General features: G+C 35.0%; 1 protein-coding gene across 1 annotated transcript in view; it reads left to right on the top strand.

Annotated features, from left to right (window-relative positions):
• Positions 1-456: 456 nt before the first annotated feature.
• The window catches only part of Bx (Beadex), a 43,277-nt gene continuing 24,272 nt past the window's right edge, over positions 457-19,461 (top strand). Inside the window, exon 1 of the mRNA XM_021328222.3 lies at positions 457-729. Within this exon, the coding sequence (XP_021183897.3) occupies positions 724-729 (6 nt within the window). The 5' untranslated portion in view covers positions 457-723. The remainder of the gene's footprint in view (positions 730-19,461) is intronic.

Genomic DNA, 19,461 nt, shown 5'->3' on the forward strand with positions numbered 1-19,461 from the left:
ACTTATGTCTACGCAATGATGTTTATTTTAGGTACTTACATGTAAGCGCCACAGCTGGGGTTAAGGAAAATGTTACTCGATAATTAGGTTCCCCTTGGGAAATTATCATTGAAGTATTTATGTACTTCGATTATTTTATTCAAATGCAAACGATTCTGTAATAAGGCAGTACGTCGATTGGGTACCTGAAAAACATGTAAGTGGCAGAAATATTTACCGATGTATTCGATACAGGGACGTAATGGGCCGATCGTAATTTGATTCAGTATCGTTTTTATTTAGGCCTAAATGCGATACCGCGCAAAATCTGCCCACTTACAGAGTTAAGCGTCGTTCCAAGCACAAAAGGGCGTAACAGCCGCGACAGCTTTGTGCGAAAAGCTCCACAAGTGCGGAGCTTTCGTACGGGAAAAGGAAGGGCATGACACTCCGCCTAGCGCAGGCTGTGTGTGGCGGGCCGGCTTCCTCCCGCCGCGAGGCGCGCATTCGCTCCGTGGCGGCCGCGGCGAGTGCACGTCGACAACCGAGACCCCACGAACCGGCGCGCGATCGCGACAAAACTTTTCAGTGCCGTGAAAAACATTATTTTCCGAATAAGCTAAAATGAACAAGATTTTTCTGTGCAGTGATTTTTTTCCAACTGTGTAAAGACTAATCGAGCGTAAGAGTGTTTTGAAGAGGCTAATTACGGGTTGCTAGACTAATTGGCTGGGCCGGCGTTTCATGAAGGTGAGCCGACTTTTATTTCCGTTCGGCAATCCCTCTAATTGCGTCAATTAGTGTAATGCGGCGACAGGTTTGAAGAGTCGCTTAATGATCTCTACCACCGGACTCGTACACTTTGAAAAACTATTAAGTTAGTGAAGTACCCACGCAAGCGACTATGGTTTTAAACTAATTACTAATTAGTTTATTGTATGGATCACGTCGCTTATCGCTACGAGGGATCTTTTATTTTAATATATTATATTACATTTAAGTTATTAATTCTTTTTCACCGACTTAATTTTTATTCGTACAATTTCATGATTGTAACTGTGTCATTTTCACTACTTGCATATTTCCCTTATCAAATAATAAGACAAATGTGATAAATTCATCGACAGTTAATTAATATGTTTCAGTTTTACGGAATTTAATCATTTATTTTATTTATTCATGTACTCATAAATGAAATCAAAAATTGTCTATTTGTTCCATTTTGGCAAAGTTCTCTAAGCTTTGAAGGATATCTTTAAGTTGTGAATGTGATAAACTTTTTATTTTTAGTAAGGCCAAAAATAAATAAACACAAAAGTATTTTAAAACTAAACTAGAGTACCTGAAACAAAATAAGATAAAACGTCCTGCTGCAGATATAATCAAAAATGGATAATTAAATATTTTCGAAGCGCTCATTGGTTGGGTTATCATGTAAAGATAACTGGTACACGACAACCGCATAAAGCACAATTAGTTTGCACACAACAATAAATTTTATTTAAGTAGGCGTGAGTACTTGATAAGGCGGGACTCTGTTTTGTAACAAACAGACCATTTCCGGACAGCTTGTCAATAAAACTTGATAACAACTGACGCAAGTTCCGTCGAACAGTTCAAAAAAGTTATTCATTTATCTCCATTACAAATATCTTGTACTAAGCCAAGATAAAGTACAAATTAATTATCTTTTTACATAAAAAATGTATTTTTAAGTCAATTGTGTATTTTTTTTAACAATTAATTACGTTTCTCACTGACAATAATTAATTTTAATGAGTAAAAGTACAGCGTAAGGTATTTATAATTGAACATGATACTAATTGGGACCTACGTTGTATGTTGATGAATGTTATGAAAATTCTTACAACCAAAGTTCGCTGATTAAGATTACCGGCAACTAATTGACATAAAGGATAAAAATAAAACAAGTCGGAAATAAGGAACTCATGAAAAATAATACTGCAAGAATTTTTGTAATTTAAATATTTGATCTTTGTACATTTCACATTGAGTATTGTTATTTTTTGGATGTTCGTCGAAATCGTGTGTAAAAAATGTACAACCAGAAAAGAAAAAAATACAACGCAGAAGAAAAGTAAGAATAAAATCATCTGAAATAAAAACCAGAAGTCTTGGAGAAAAAAATATTATTTGCAAAAAGCTGAAAACTTTGCAATAATTTTTCTCCGTAATATTTAATTAACAATGTCGAAATATTCATACAAAGGCATAAATTATTCAACAGAACTGAGAAAGGCAAAAATATTTATTTAATCATTAGTAAAGATTCTGGACTTATAATTAAATATTTAATCAAGTATTAGCGGCACACCATTCCCGAACACCATAAAAACATGAAATCCTTTCGCTACAAAAGGTAGAACTCGCTTCGAGTTAAGCTCAGCGTCGTTATCGCGAAAGCTAATTAATGCTAAAATAACATTTATTATCAATTAGCAAGAAAAAGTCCTTCATAAGCTTTTAATGCTGCAAAATATTTCATACCTGCCGTTTTATTTACAAGAAACTAATTATAAAGGGGCAAGAAACTAGATTTTCTATAAAAGAGAGCTTACGCGACAAGTTTGCTCGCCGACAATTAAAATCAATATTATAATACGTCTATGGTACACAAAGATCGTTGTTACACGGAACTCCGAAAACAAGAAAGCATCTTTTTGCTATAAAAAGACGGAGCGGCTGTGGCGCTGAGCGCGACATCGTTGTCCCAAAAGCCAATTAGAATCCCGTATCCGGCTTGTTTATTCTCTAATTAGCAAGTAGCTCATTAGAGCTACATCACTAGCCCAGCCAGTGTAGCAATGCTTCATTCGTTTTAATTATAAACACTGCCTCCTTCTGTTCTTATAATTACCGTACACAATTAATGGACAACATTTTATTGCTTATCTTACGCATAATGAATGTTTATACAAAATGGATTAACGACGCTCCACTTGTTTATCGGGTTTTTGTTATTTTTTTTTGAATTGCAATATTATTTTTGTAGGAATTCGTATTATTCGCATTAAGGTTGTCAAGGTACATAAATATCTTGCGCTTAATAATGACTCACATGCATAATATGCTCAATCATTTTATAATGTCGGTAAAATGTAAGGAGTAGGTCTGTTGATAAGAGTTGAAGTAATTTCTGAATTCACAACTTTTTCAATAAATTAGTTGTCCTATACATATGAACATTATCACAAGCTTTTGTTACAAATAATTCCTCTTTTGTAGTGACGAGTAAATCCGAGTTTAAGCTAATGTAACCGCGGCTCGCTCGATATTATAAAATATTGGTATTATTACGTCAACCGATACTACAGCAGCCGCATAATAAATTAATATCATTTTAATGTTCAATTAGCTATGTCAAAATTATATTTTAGCACAATGGACTAGTGCATTTCCATTAATTAATTTTGGCTAATTAATAAACCGGCTTTAATTAACGTGGGTGTTAGGATAAATTAATCAGCGGTGATTGGTCCATACCATGATCAGCATGGCCGCGCCTCCAAATTTCCATTATGTCATAATATTTTCTCTGTAGATGGAATTTTAATTAATCTAATGAATAACTTCTGCTCTCTGACAGATGGCCAAGTAATGAATAAAGTGTGATCATAATAAATGTTTAATACTATTGTTAACACTTTCTTAAGAGTACAATAGGATCTGATTTATAATACAAAACATGAATATGCTCACGCGCACAATAGCGGCGCCACTGATTGTATTAAGTATAAACCACAAGTTTTAAATGAAAATAATTACAATCAAGGTTTCCATGCACAGAATGTAAACTACACCCTTACACAACGGGCCTCTCCTTTTTATTTCGCTTTAAGTACCTAATCGCGTTCGCGTTAACCCAGCTTTAAATACTAATTAGTCTACTAGTTACGGCACCGAAAAACATATTTTTAAAAAGCAAGCGTTCATAGCGCTCGTAAGTTATTTTTTTATTTGTTTCATTAAAAATAATTAAAGTGACATGTGACCCTCGCGCCAGGGTTGTCATTAGCGGGTCCTCGGTGCGGGACGCAGGGTCACCGCGCGCACTAATTGGTCTGGCTTGCAGCCTCCTCCGCGCCGTACTACAAACAAATTAGCTAGAGAAACGGATGTTGACGCTGTGTTAGGGTTACCACTTTTTTAGATGACGGCTTGTCAGTTCCATAGTGGCATGCAGGAGACAGACAGCTTGTGATGTATAATAGTGTGCTTTTTTCACAAAAGTATCAGAAACAGCAACCGAAATAATGAAATTCCTGTTAATTGTGAAAAAACTTCATACGCCATTCTGCAATGCAATTTTCGTTTGTATTGATTACAGTTATCAAATTGATCTGGGTAAAACAAACCTAAAAGTGAAATAACAGGAAAAAATAATTGTTACTGACGTTTGATATTTGCAACTGGATTAAAGAACAATTCAATAACTAACAAAATATGCAGTCAATATTGCTTCGCAAAAATATTCGAAATACAAAATATTTGTTCTGCATGGATTCCTACTTAATAAGTTAGGAATAAATTCTTCTTTTGGACAGAAAATGCATTTATTGAAACATTCGGTGTAACTGCGAGTGAATTAAATAATTAAATTGATTACTGAGCCGGAAACTAATCGCGGAACAAGCCCCACTGAACAAAGTACGCCGCGTACCAATAACGTAATTGACAAAAAAAAGTTAAACTGTTTCACTCACCGGTCCGGCTTAATTTGCAAATCCAATTTGTATCCAATAACGCACCTGTCAGTGAGATCTATTGAATTTTGATGATGTTATTTGATCAGCTGAAGAAGTAAGTGGATTTTTGTTTCGAAGCACTGCAATGTTGTGTCTGAAATTTTCTGATCCGTATTGCAACGGAATTATTTCCGACCAACCTTCAAATATGTGAGAAACCGTATATCAGATCAAAAATAACTCTAATCCTTTACTTATTTAATCATGATAAGTGTACAAAACGTGGTAACCCTGTTCGAAGGTCACCAGTAATTAGGTTGTTGGTGTGGCTTATGTTTTTCAGCAACGGTGGCGGTGCTTCCTCTTGTTACTTATTTAATTAGGGCTGCGACTCTTGTTTCGTGCTCCCGTGTTGCATTAAGTGTTCCTCCTTATGTTACACGAGCGTATAGTCGCCTATTTATCGATCATTATGAGTTTACGCCACGCTAATTAGAGACGAGAAAAATAACGGAATCCTATTATCGAATCAACCTACACAGAGTTTGTTATTGTGATTTAGACTAATTAAACACAAGAGCACTTTAGTTAAGGAGTTCAGAATATTACAAATAAATTATCAGAGTAAGGTTTTATTGGGGAGGCAGTATTTTTTGTTAGATTAAATACCTTAAGCCTATTAAAGTAAAAAAAAAATAGATTGTATTTATACTCTCAATATATTATCAAATTGTAATAAATATTTAGCTACATGCCCATCGTCATTTATAACATTTCCAAGGATTTTTACACAAAACTAAACTGAAACCCTTTTGATGACAGTGTAATTAGAGAAGTTTTTGACACCAGGCATAACACTGATAATGCTATCTGGGGGTGTGTCTTAGCTAAGATAAGCAATAATATAGATACTCCAGTTATTCGTGGTCAATGTTATGTAAAGGAGGACCATTCATTTAATTTCAGTAGGTATAGTAATATAGTACTTTCAGTCTAACGGATTTTCCCTGGTTTTCTACGCGCGATACATTCTCAAGTTCGCGCGGAAAATCCGCCAGTGTGAAATACTTTTTATGTCAAATAAATTTCTGTAGATGTATTTTTTATAAGAATATTATCCATATGAAGTCATTAAAAATATTATTTTATTTAAACACCTGTGCACTGCGGTCACATCTAGTTTCTGATTATTATCGTCTATTTATTTTTAATTTTAAACTTTCTCTCCTGGTCGCAATTAGATGTTTGTCAAAATCTTCAATCTACATGTAAATTAAGTTGTATAACCACCGCTACTGTTGTAACTATCGGAATGTTACGGTACTAACTATAAATAATAATCTACATTTTATTAATATAAAGATGTAATTATAAATATGGATTCAGAGGATTGAAATGGCCGCGATTAAAAAAAAGAAACTCATCAACGAGAAATGAATCAACATTTTAAATAAATTATTATAATATACCTACGTAATTATGCAAATTAAAGAAGCATTTGTGTATTATGATTACTTTATAATTAGCTCGTATTTAGGTACAGTTGATAATGCTAAGCTGTATGTAGCGCTATTGACTTAATTGCCATTATTCAAACAGTAATTACCCATTAAGTCCAAGTATCTGATAATAATTCATTTTGTAAATAAAATGTTACAAACTCATTTATTTTAGTATTTAAAATATCCATAGTATCGAATAGGAATCTAATTTCCTTTGGCAACTTTCCTTGTTTTTCAACATAACCAATATAATTTTAGAAATTGGATTAAAATTAATGAACAGGTAAAAGTTAACGAGTACCATTAGCTATATCAACTCGATAAATGTAATTAAAATTTCCATTAAAATTGGCTACGTATTACTAGCAACTAAGTACATGAGCACTGAGACTTATAATTATCGAGTAAGAAGCAAATACATGTAAGTGCTCATTAACAAGCAGATGTACACAAAGTGTGAGTATTAATTAGAAAGTAGTAGTAAGTTTTAACCCGTCGCCTCTCATTAGGGAGTCGTGGGCGCGCGGCCCGCGACAGATAACCCCTCGGTGGCGTGACGGGTGACGCTCACTGACGTTCATTCCTTACGCACTGTTTGCACACATTTTATAGACCTCTTGATTACAAGATATTTTCGTGTTTATCGACCACAAGCCAATTAATAACATAATTATTGAAAATCATTTCTTATAATTGATAGTTGTTGTTAATGTTATTATTTTAGTAGATACGAGTGTTTTACGAGTGGATCTTGTTTGTTTTATTGTAGGCTTATTTTGGATTTTTGAGAAGCGTTTTCCTGTTGTGTTTATTTTCTTTAGGAATGAAAATTATAAAGATTGAGTCTTATTAGCCAAGATGATGATTACACCCTTCATAACTTATCAGAATCATAGTACAGGCATAGTTCATCCAATCCCTATAAGTACCACAGTCTGGAGAGATTCCATTCTCACTTTTCCCTTTAATAAAAGAGGAAAAGTAAAACCATGTAAGTACTGAATATCGATTTAATTAAACTTCTGTTGAAAGTAGAATTTCCATGAGAATGCACTAAGTAGGTGTTTAACTCGCTTAAGGAAAACTAGTGCATTTAAAATGAATGGCCAATGACTAGATGCGCGTAAAAAGTAGCGAAGTGTTTCTAGAACACGTTACCATATACCAGTGGGTTTCTCAACAAACGTGGAGCGCACGAGTAAATAATATTTTCTATCGATCTCGTCGACTCCCTAATTGGCTCGAATGCAAATACTCTGTTATTAGGCAGGTTAATTAAAGAGTTATCGGTCGTAATTAACCCGTTTCGGTACACTACGTGTGCCTATGGTTCGTTCGAAACACTACTAATTAAGAAATTCCTCCTTCATTAGCTCAATTAGATTTATTCACGTCAGAAACTTCGTACAATAACATGTGTATATTATATTAACACGCACCAAGTTTTTAATGTGTTCTGTTTTAGTATGAAAAAGAGAAATATTTTGTTAATCTTTGTTTTTTTATTTATTTAATATTTGAGTATAATGGGTAATATACTAAAGTTAAGTAGGTCATGTTAAATTGTGGCAAAACAATGGTTATTCAAATACTAATAGGCGATTGTTTAATGAAACCGTGAAATGAATTATATTTATGAAGCATAGAACGTAGGAGTTTTTGTTTGATTTCGTTTTTTTGTGAATCTAATTATGTTGATCCAATGAACTAGGCTACCTATTGCTGTTTAACTTTTCAAGGCCTTTGATTTTTTGTGGCATTGTTTAAATAGATATGAAAGGCTCTTTCAGTAATTGAAAATATGTACCAATGTAAGAGCTGTTATTTTGCTGATGTAATACTAGCGTTGCCCCGCGGTTAAATCTGAATATCAGTATAGAATCTGTATTTTAATACGTTGAAAACATCGACAAAGTCTATCCATGTTCTCAGGTTGACACAATCATGTAGGATCAAAAGTAAAAATAAAGCCCATTAATTAGTGGCGTATTCGGTTATTAATTACCAGAACTCCGGGAAAAAATGAGCCAATACCCTTGGACAGTACTTCTTCTGCTTCGGTTATAAATTAAATTTCCTTGTACATGTAAGTATCTAAAAATAGTATTACTTATAAAGCTCCTATATTCTTCGTAGTGAACATAAAGCACAGTGTGAATGAAGCTCAGTGCGCTCGGAAGTGGCGACCGAGGGTTATCGGTAATTGTGAATATGCCAGTTGACGTCAACAAGCGTCATTATCGACTGCCCGATGAATACTACTTACTACCAGTTATAGGAGCCACACTCAAATATTTGCAATGTCAAGTACAATAGAGAAGATAAAAAATACAAGACTTTTTATTTTTAAATATCTATCTAATCATTGGTTGTCCCATATGATTTGTGTGTTGAAATTTGTATTCGGGATCCACGTACCCATGGGCAAAAAACTGTACTGTACGAAGAATCCCCAACACATTTTGTTCACACAAACTTATTTAACTAAAATGAGTATAAAAAGTTAATGCTTTAAAAACAAAGTTAATGCGTACGATAACCCTAATAATGACATCCCTATCATCTATGTCAACTTTTCAAGTGTTCGTTAAATGCACTCACCAGACTTTTTATACCAACGCAGATATGAAAAAAGTTTGACCTTTTTTGATTCTACTAAAAGATAAATGGTCGTTCGGTATTCCTCTGAAGAAGTAAAGATGACAACCACCTGAAAAAAACATTAAAGCTTTTAATTTGTTATCGAACTCAAACGTAAAACTTAAAAAAAGTCAATTTATACGTAAAATTAATCGGGAAGCCGAGTCTACCAAAATAAGGGTCGCTCGTTTATTGCTCATTTCGATTTTAGTGCTTTTTAAGTACAGTCAAAGTTTGTAACTGTGGGCACGGCCGACAGATTTTATGCAAATTCTGCCATGATGACATTTAGTAGGGTCACAAACTGTCCATGTTTTACTTGTTTTGCGTGTTGAGGCTGTGTTAAAAAACTTTTTGCAATAGGGACATTTTTGTGGAACTTACGCGGCCGCAGAGTTACATTAAATAAAAAAGAACACTAGCAATATCAGTCTAGTTCCATTAAGGATCTTTAACGACCTTTCCTGATGGATCAACACAAAATTCCTCAAAGCTACAGATCACCAGCTAAAAAGATCCCTCCCTAGAACACAAATCACTTCTCGGCCGAGTGTATTTTGCAGGCAGCATGAGTCATCGGAAATTGGTCGTGTATTCATAGTGATGACATAAGTGCTCGTTTAGGCGGTTTTGTTTGCTCAATGAACGCTGCACTGTAGTTTCGATTTTTAACTAAAAAAATGCATCAATTTAGGTAGATTGAATTCAGCAATTTCTGTCTAACTAAATGTAAAGACCATCGTTTATGAAGAATTGATGAAAAAAGAGCGTTGTTCAATTTACATCAATTTTTCTTACTTCATTATCTGATTGTTGCCACCAGCAGATTATTGACATCCTTTGGGAAATTGTGCTCCAACTTCATTTGTATCGCGATTGATTGTTTTGATTGACAACTTCCACTTGACGACTCCATTTTTTGTTAAAACTGGTTTTAGCTCATTGTCTGTTTCCTTTGCATAATTGAATCAGGAACTTTGAGGAAGTCAATGTAAGTGTCATTTGCATTTCTCTGAGGATGTGGACCTGTTGTAAGAGCGACTATACATACAGAGCCAATAAGTTTCTTATGTAAGAGTAGAACAAAATCGTCAGTGGCTCATAGAAATCGTTCATTTCCTGATGTTGTAGTTCACTTGATGGTGGAGTAGCAAACATCGGGCGCGGTAATGAACGAGCAGGAACGCGCTCGACGCTACGGCAATTTGAACGTTCAGTGGGCCGGCGCGTTCCAACAGTCCTCGAAATTACTACAGCTCGATACTTAGTGCTTAACGTCAGTTGTTTTCATTGCCCACTTGATTAAGGATTACACAGGAAATGATTTGAATAAGCTATTGTTGATTGTGAAAGGTAACGGTCGTCGGTCGAGCTGCATTTTATTGTGTCCGCTCGGCTTTGTGAATTTCAAAAGTAATAGAAAACAGGATGTCTCCAATTTATTTTGTTAGCGACGTTTACTTTACGAATGTGATGGCGTATTGTTGGGTTTGACGGCGAGTCATTACTCAATATCAAAAGTTACTGAAATCTGACGACAAATGAAGCTTCAAAGTTACGGAGTTTGATTGATTTTGTCGAATATTGGAATATATTTACATTGTTTTTATGATCTGTTTATCATATTGTTAAGAATATGCGGTAAGGGTAGGTAGGTCTTCTCCATCTTTACATATCGGTTACCTGTTAACAAAATTACCACTAACTACATACATAAATTCCAATACCCAAAAATTGCGTTGACAGATACCCGTTCAATATTTTTAAAACATGAAAATAGTGGAGTACTGCTGCGTTGAATCTATTACCTAACGCGGTAGAATTTCAAAGCGTCACAGTATGCAATTTAAACTGGACTAAATCGCCGTCGGAGTCAACAACGCGACAGCAACGGCCGACTCGGATCGGCTTTCAATTTTGCGGAATTAATAACAGCACAAATACTGGTGTATGTACGGGTAACTGCAGAGACGGGACTAGGTGATCATTCATACGATACGCGCATACGACACCTGCGTTTCAAATCAAACGACATTTTTGTCGTGTTATTGAAACTTTTTGCTGGCATTCTAATTAGAGTCGTATTGAGTTATGCTTACTCTTCAAGATATTGTTGGATACAGGTTAATAAACAAACCGCTATTATTGTAACATGAATTGAAATATAACCCCTTTCAGATTACACCTACACATCAATATACTGTTACTATACCTGGAATTCAAACATAATCCAATATAATAATTTCCAGGAATAGTGCAACCGGGTCCTGTCTGTAGCTCAAATACGTCAGTCGTAATCACTGGTAGAGGTGGTTTCTGTGTAATATCCGAGTTCTCTAATACCGACGTTGTTTGTCAACGCTTGGACCATTCGTCAAACATCGTCGTGAGGTGGACTGGGCGCCCAATTAGAACGCTAAGCTGAGCGTGGCTGACTACCAACTTGCGTCGACTAAAAGCACCTCTAATTATTATTGATACGAGCTCTACGCTCATTCCCTCGAGTTTACCGTACATCTGAATTTCTCTAACACAGTCGGTAACGTTGCACGGTATTATTATCGACATTGGAATGTTCTGTACTTTTGTGCATAAAATCAAGTAATTAGCAACGGAACATCGGAGAGTGTTTGCAGTTGTTTGCATCCAACATGGCTGTGTTCATACTATTGTTATTAGTCATTATTTATGTTCGTAACAATGGAGAACTCTGCAATTAGTTCCTTTATATCAATTGCAAACTAAATGTCGATGTATGACTCAATAAAGTAAGCTGGTACGTGATTTGTGAACTAATAACGAATTAGGTTAATCTTTTTCTTAGAAACCGCAACCATTTCTTATGAACCTGTATCTTGTTAAGTTAGGATTATGCTGTTTGTGGAAACATTATTAACAAAGTATTTATAGTTTACCTGTACAAATTGGCTCGGTATTTTGGTTAAACCAGGTCGTGGAACGAAAGTTCAAAATGTGCTACTTGAAGTTTCCGCCCTAGCGTAACAATTCCGTGAATCAATTTACAGGCGTTTTAGCCAGGATCAACTGACAACTGCAAAATACCATTTGACCTACTATTTCATAGAGGCAACCAATATATTGTTTGTTGATTTTTACAATAGAAAGTAACGAATAGGCACGAAAAACGCAACAAAATAAAACTATGCAAAACTAAACTTTTCATTTATATTTTTGTGAAACTGCACTGTATTCAATGAAACGATATGATTTGTTGGAAAACAATACTGAAAATAAAGTTGCGTGCTTTGAAAGGTTTTTCTTAGAAAATGTGAATGACGAGCTTAGTAGATTGGTTTTCTGGGTAAGTATTTACAGAAAGTATTGGTATAGCTGAATGCATAATGGGCGGAAAAATGTCAAGCGTAAGTGTATTAAAGTTGGGGCCGTTACCGCTGCGTGCCGCGGCTGATGTATGGCGGCGGCCGACAAATTGAAAACAGTAGCAAATGGCCCGATCGCGGCCCGCTAACCTCTCCACAATAGGCGCACTTCTTGTTCACTGTAGTTTTTATTTAATACATATTTTATGTTTAAAGCAGACCTTTGTCACTTTTTTCTGTGACAGGTAACTTTAAATTAGCCATTATCTAAGATTCAAATTTAAACTATGTAGTTATTTTTTTTTTGACTGACAGTTTTTTACGTTACTTAATATTACATCTTTTTTAGATATATTTTTCTAAACGATGACACAAAACGATAAACATAGAAACAAACTCATATTGACATTAATTTGCAATTCAATGCAAAACAGCAAAAGAAAAAAAAAACAGTCACACATTTAAAAAATAAGCATGTAGTGTACAATGTAGAAGGTGTTTTCTATTAGAATTGTATTCAATATAGAGTTTCGTTCGCGCAGAAAATGGTTGCGGGACGCGTGAGCGACCCCCGCGTCCTCGCCCCTCGCTCCCTACACAGAATAATATTAGTGATACAGAGCACAGCTTACGAATTAGCTCTGATAAACATGCACGAACAAATCTCTAAGTAAACTGATACTTCGCAACAGTAAGAGGAACTTGGGTGGTCTTCTGTCCTCTCCAATTTTGTTTATTCTGTTTTTTTTTGTTTGCTGTATAATTTGATTTCAGTGCGATTTTCTCTGAAACTGTTTGATGTCGTGCTAGGTATCGAGTTTAGCTTAGTGTAAAAGCTTATTAATAGCACACGAAACTTAAATTCTGTGAAATATTTGGGAAACCCAATGAATGAAAAACTTAAAAATCAAACTATAAATTGCTTTTTCATACAGAGTAAACCTCAAAACAAATCTACAATTTTCCATTTTTAAGTCTGTATTCGCAGAAAATCCAAGCAAAAGGAATATCATAAGGGGTGTTTGTCCCTCGCAAATAGTTAGATTATATAAATAAGGCGGCCGGAATAGTTTGACCGATAGAGATCTGTGGCCAGCCCTAGCGGTACCCTCGACAAACCGTCTCCTACAAATTGACTCAGTTTTACCAAGATTTTTTACTGATGTTATTACGAATATGTTACGTAAACTTACTGACGGTTAAATTTGAACTAAATCGGTATGAAGATTTAGTTGCAAATTAAAGTATGTTTTGTACGTAATTTCAGACAGTGTCGATTAAAAAATCCCAGCGTCTGCTATGTGTAATGGTTATGCCAAATGAACACTGGTATTAAATAATATTAATATAGTGTATGCAGATATCGGTGTAATGTATATTTTGCGGTGTGGTTGGTGTACGAGGCGGTAAGGCGATAGTGCCGAGACGCCTCGCCGCCCACGACTAAACTGGTTCCAGTTACGATTCTATCCTGTTTAGTGATACGTTACAAATTGATCCGATGACACCGTCAGCCTTTTTGTTGTGCTCATATTCCATACAAACGTAATTGACAACATGGCTCGGTGCTAGTTAAGTATTGCTTTTTACATGCATTAAGAGCCGCATCATTAAGTTCAAAAAACCATTGAAGCCGTGCAAAAAGATGGCCGTCGCCATTTTCAATGCAATTAGAGCAGTGCTTTTAATTACTGCGACTGAAACGTTTTTAATAATGATTCATGGAATAATTAACCTCTTGCTATTAATTGATTCACTGTTCTCAGATTTCTCATTGTTTGTTAATGTAAAGTTCAATTTAAATACATTTTGGGATGGACCATAGTATAGAATACGGCTACCAAAGTTCGGCAAAGAAAATAAGAAATGCAATCTTGTAGTAGAATCAGACAAATAGCGGAATATCTGCAGTGACCAATTCAAATTGTAGGAACTATCGGGGTCCGCGCACGAGCCGGGATGGAATCCAATCAGCGAAACTAGTTCCACTGATGCCTATCACTAAACTTTCACATTCAAAGATTTGTTTCTCTAGATTAAATCAAAGGCGAATTACAGTAGCGGCGAAAAAGAAATATGGCGAGTCCGGCCCCGCGTGAGGGCGGGGGTGTCCTGCTGAAATTGCTTTTCAATCCCTCGGACTTTGGACTTGTAAAGAAGTTATTACCTTCCAAGGAGATAGCGCCGGGTCCGGCGATACGGATATATGTCTTTTTCATATGTAATATTCCTTTTTCGCGTTTTATTAATGGAAAATGTTTCGTGGGACAGTGCGGCCAGCTCTCGCCTTCGATATTAAAAAAGCCAGTGTCGACTTTGTGCGGCTTCTTTTATGAGATTGTCGTAAAGTAGTTTATGTTTCTTGGGTACTCATGTGTCACTTACGCTTATATATGTTATCATTTATAACATTACGACTTCTTGTTTTATTCTCTGTTCCGCCTTGACGTGCAGGCTAATGTTGTATCATTGTGTCGATATCCGATCGACGACTGGAGTTATGCGACGAATTCATCAAGTATTAATTTTGGCAGTGCGTTTCATCTACACTGTACGTATAGCTAGCTACCTGTGTATACTGCTCGTTTGATAATGTTGCCTACTCTAATTAAGTCCACTACACCAATGTTTGGAATTAATTAGTGTATTGTTTAATTGGCATCTCTTGTTATCTGTTTGTTTGGTTTATTTATTCATTAGTGGTGTTTGTGACAGCTGCTGCTGAGGCAGATGCCATTACGACAGATTGTGTTGCCATGTGATTGTGTACTCTTTAAATGTAATTGTTATCTAAACTGTGTGTTTGTTATCAAATATCATTTAATTGCATTAAATCATTTTAAATTCATAACAACGTGGAGATTCTCAGTAAACATGATATTCGGATGAATACAATTCTGAGTATTCTGAACTAAATAGGACAGTTTAGTCATAGACATTGTCTGTAATTTGCATTGGTATAGATTTTTTTTACAATGAATCGAGCAAGTAGACATACTACATTGTCTATATTTGTACAAGTACGCAAATCTGGACCATGAATTCTTTTACGGGATATTTTTTGGAAGCGATTGTGTCTCACTGATTTTCCTTAAGCGAAGTTAAGCAGCCCTAATTTCGGGAAGAAGTGTCGTACTTATAATCGTCCTCGCCCAACAGGTGGCCGGGGTAAGGATGTGCCGAATTATGGTGTCCGAGAAATCTTTCTTATATTCGGTGTTTTCTTTGGTAGATAAAAGTTTGCATTTACTGCATATAACAAAGTCATATTTAAAGTTTCGGTATATGATTGTTCGATCGTATACCTACGTCTATTTAAAAAAAGAGGTTACCAAAAGCAAGAATGCATTAATCGAAATTAAGAATGAGATTGTCAATTGTTTCAAGAGAATAAAAAACATAATTCAAATAGCACAAACATAACATATGAAACATTTTATTGACGAAACGTTTTATTTTATGTATGCTTAGTAACAATGTATGGGACTTGAACGCATCAATCGCAGGCCTGTAGGACAATGCGGGCCGCAGCTCGCCGCCACGGATTGATTACACCTGCCCGTCACGATTAATAGAATATTGTGTGTGATTCAAATTGAATTAGCCGCCCATTGTCGAATTACGTGTATGTTTCCTACGGACTATTGGTTTTGAATATTTAGTAGCCAATTTAGATCGTGTTAGTATTGTGATTTGCGAATGATGTTAATATGGACGGTAAATTTTGTATCTTGTGTGCGCAGACCCAGGTTGTGAAGCACTCATTACTATTCTAAAGCTAATCTAAGCTCAATTAAGCAACTGAAAATAGTTTAGGACTACACAAAAACTGGGTTGTATAACATTGTTTTAGTATTTGAATATCGCATAACACTTTACTATTCTCTAATAACTCTGTAGCTCGGCGCTGCAATTAATAACAAAACTAGTTCAAATCATATTGAAAATCCCTACACTCAAAACACGGAATTCTATGAAAAATGTTCGGCATTATTTTTCTAAATTGCTTTTCATGTTTCACATATCAACCATGTTGGCTTTATTTACAAAATAATTGTTCGGGTAATCATCGATTCTTTTCGCTGAACCTGTCTTAATTGTGAGTCATGGCGTAGCATAAAGGGTACGCCATGGTTAATTAGCGTGAAAAATATTCGTGAGAATTTCCAATTTTCATCTACGACTCGCTTTGATCGAGATTTTTTTAGATTGACTAAATCCCTCGTGGTTTTCCAACCAATTGACCACGACTGTACCCGGCGTACTATCGAGTGATCCAATATTTACTTAGAACATTAAAAAGTACAGGCGAGTGCACTCATGTTTGGGCAGCTGCCTGCCTGTTTGCATGTTTGTGCTCTGTAGCTTAATAATGCGTATTTAAAACTTTTTTCGTGTAATTGGGGATGGTCCGGAAAACATTTTGTTCGAAATTATTTACTTTTGTATTGTTATGGTAAACGTTGAGATTTCGTTTTGAAAATATTTGTTTTATAAATGAGCTGAGAGAGAGCGAGAGAGTACAACAATAACAAATATGTTTCTTTTTTCCAGGTAATATTTGCAGTAGAAGAAATATTCAATGATCGCACATTTTCATTGAGTTATTTTAAAGGATATACGATGACTTATTTGTAAACACGGTGAGTATAACTACCCCACTAATTAAGTACTGCCCGGGGGTTAGCTTGGTCTTCGAGAAATTAATAATTGGGTCGAAGAAATCGTAGTAGGCGATGGATGTTTAAGCCAGTTAGAAACTAAATATAATGAAAGGAATTATTGCCGTTAAAGCCGTCCTTAAGGTTGTTATTGATTAGCTTTATTTCTTCACAGCCAATTAACTCGCAAATATCGGGTGACAAATTACTGAGAAATTAGAATAATATTGCTGTGTTCTGAGAATGACAGGTATGCAGTGCTGAGTAGTAGTGAATACACACAAGTTCCTAGCTAGGTACGTTGGGTATAAACACAAAGCAAGGTTCGTGAAGGATCGTGTAACGGTATACGGCTGTTAGACTAATTTAGGTGGAAGGAAGATCATCCACGTAATTAATCCACTTAGGAAGAGCCACGCGCGGCGGGCGACGCTTTGTAACTGGATGCTCAAGTTGCTACTCCGAAGCTTGGTTGGCCTCGCTACCTGCCTGTCTACTGGCATACGGAATACGAATAAATCATGTTAATCCTTTAATTATTGTATTGAAGTTTCACACAAGTTCCAGTAATAATTAGGTAACTTTGGTGATTTCATGTCATGTTCTGAAACAATGAAGTTCTTTGTAAAACGTTTTAGAAAATAATTAACAGACAATTAGTACGAATAAATCATTACAAATGATAAAACTCTCACATAACTTGCTTTATGCCTATAACAGTAATTGTGAAGTTCGATCCTCAGAAATTATTGACATTATTCAACCATTCACACATTACGTATTATGTCATAATTTCTTTTGTGATTTTATTCTCATATTATGTATGAACTATGCAGTGTAATGCGCGTTGTAAACTAGGCCGTATGACTAAGTGAGATAAGGTACAAAATGTTTTCAACGACACCCTGTGATCAGCTACCATTCACATCATAAAACGTCAATAATGCAATAGCAGTGTCGCACAATGAGCTATTGTGTGAGTCATTCCCTCTTCAAAATAAGCGTTTAATTAAAAACATACGACGACCATTTTTTTATTGCGACACTTGAGTATATTGAGTGAGTAGGACCCGTTTGGGGGCGCTACGTGAATGTGAACTGATTATGTTCATTCATCTTTGAGAATTCAGAATTAAGTGAATACTCGCTGATGAATTGATAAATTGATGATTCCTTTATACATTTTTTGTCCGTCATTAGGTGTAATAGAAAAGATATTTATTCAAATTGTGCTATTGATTTTCAATGTAACCATAACTAATTATGTACAGCAAATACTCAACAGAATTTGTAACTAGTTTATAATGAGCGTGGTATATCTAAAACAATCTAATCATCGTGTAAAATTTATGCGCTATTGGTAATTTGATATCGAAATAGCGCTGTGAGGAAATTCTAGGTATGCTAATTATAGGAAATTAAATTAATTTAGTTACTAATTGGCGCGTTCAGATCGGAACAGTAACATACCTTTGCGAGGGCATTGATTTAATCAAACGTCCATCATTGATCCAATATCGGATGCAAATTGTGTTTTAATTATAATTAAGCGGACTGTTCCACGAAGTCACTATAACTGTTGAGTGCCATAAGTACCACACTCGTAATTTTATTGCAAAATGTGTGTTTAACCAAAGTGTACAGTTTATTGATACAAAGCTTTGTAAGAGGCAAATATGTTTAATATTCTGCTAATAATTAGCAGGTAATCCATATACCTATCTGATGTTCTGACACAAAAATCAAACTTAAAAGTTCACGGTGATTCTATATAATGAATACTGGCCTAAATAGGTACCTAACTATCTGTCTAGTTTCAAACCATCTATATCTAAACTCAACAGAATAACTATATACTATTTAGGACAAGGAAGACTACCGTTTTTTATATTCTTAATTAATATTTTGCAGAATAATAAAATGATAATTTATTAACGGGTCAGTCCCTTTCACTTGATAGACTTTCATGACATGGATATAAGTGCTCATTATGCAGTCATTAATATCTTATTTTAGTGACACATACAGACTACACTGACATAATTTATTTGCTCAAAAAATAAATACAAAACAACGATTATTCAAAATAATTTTATTCATATTCCACTGATTAGAATAGGAACACATATTGGTTATTGTAGGATTATCCAAACAAGGGGTTAAGGATTATCTACCGTATATTTTGAGACAAAGTAGGTAAAATATTTGTATCTTTAACCAAGCTAGACTGCGTTTTGTTTTCTAATTTCTACATATATTCGTGATATTCGGTTTCTCCGTATAAGATAAGTACGAAAGGCTTATCTAAATACGAGTATATATAATTAAATTAATTATTGAAAACATTGACACACATCTATCGTTATTACATTTACCTAATTAATTTGTACATGTCATTTGCTAATTAGTTCGATGTTCCGTTACTAGCGGCTGTTAATTATTTTTATGTTGAAAGGGATGTTAATAACCAAGATACTGAGTTTCGTCTAATACATGTTTATTTATGGAAAGCTAATTACATTTGTACCTTTGTTTTCATTCTAAATCTGGTTCAGTTAATATTTGCTTACGTAGTCAAAATAATGTGACTCACTAAATAAAAAACTACTTCATTTATCAACAACATTATTTG

The sequence above is a fragment of the Helicoverpa armigera genome, chromosome 10 (assembly GCF_030705265.1).
Source record: "Helicoverpa armigera isolate CAAS_96S chromosome 10, ASM3070526v1, whole genome shotgun sequence".
In the NCBI taxonomy this organism is placed as follows: domain Eukaryota; kingdom Metazoa; phylum Arthropoda; class Insecta; order Lepidoptera; family Noctuidae; genus Helicoverpa; species Helicoverpa armigera.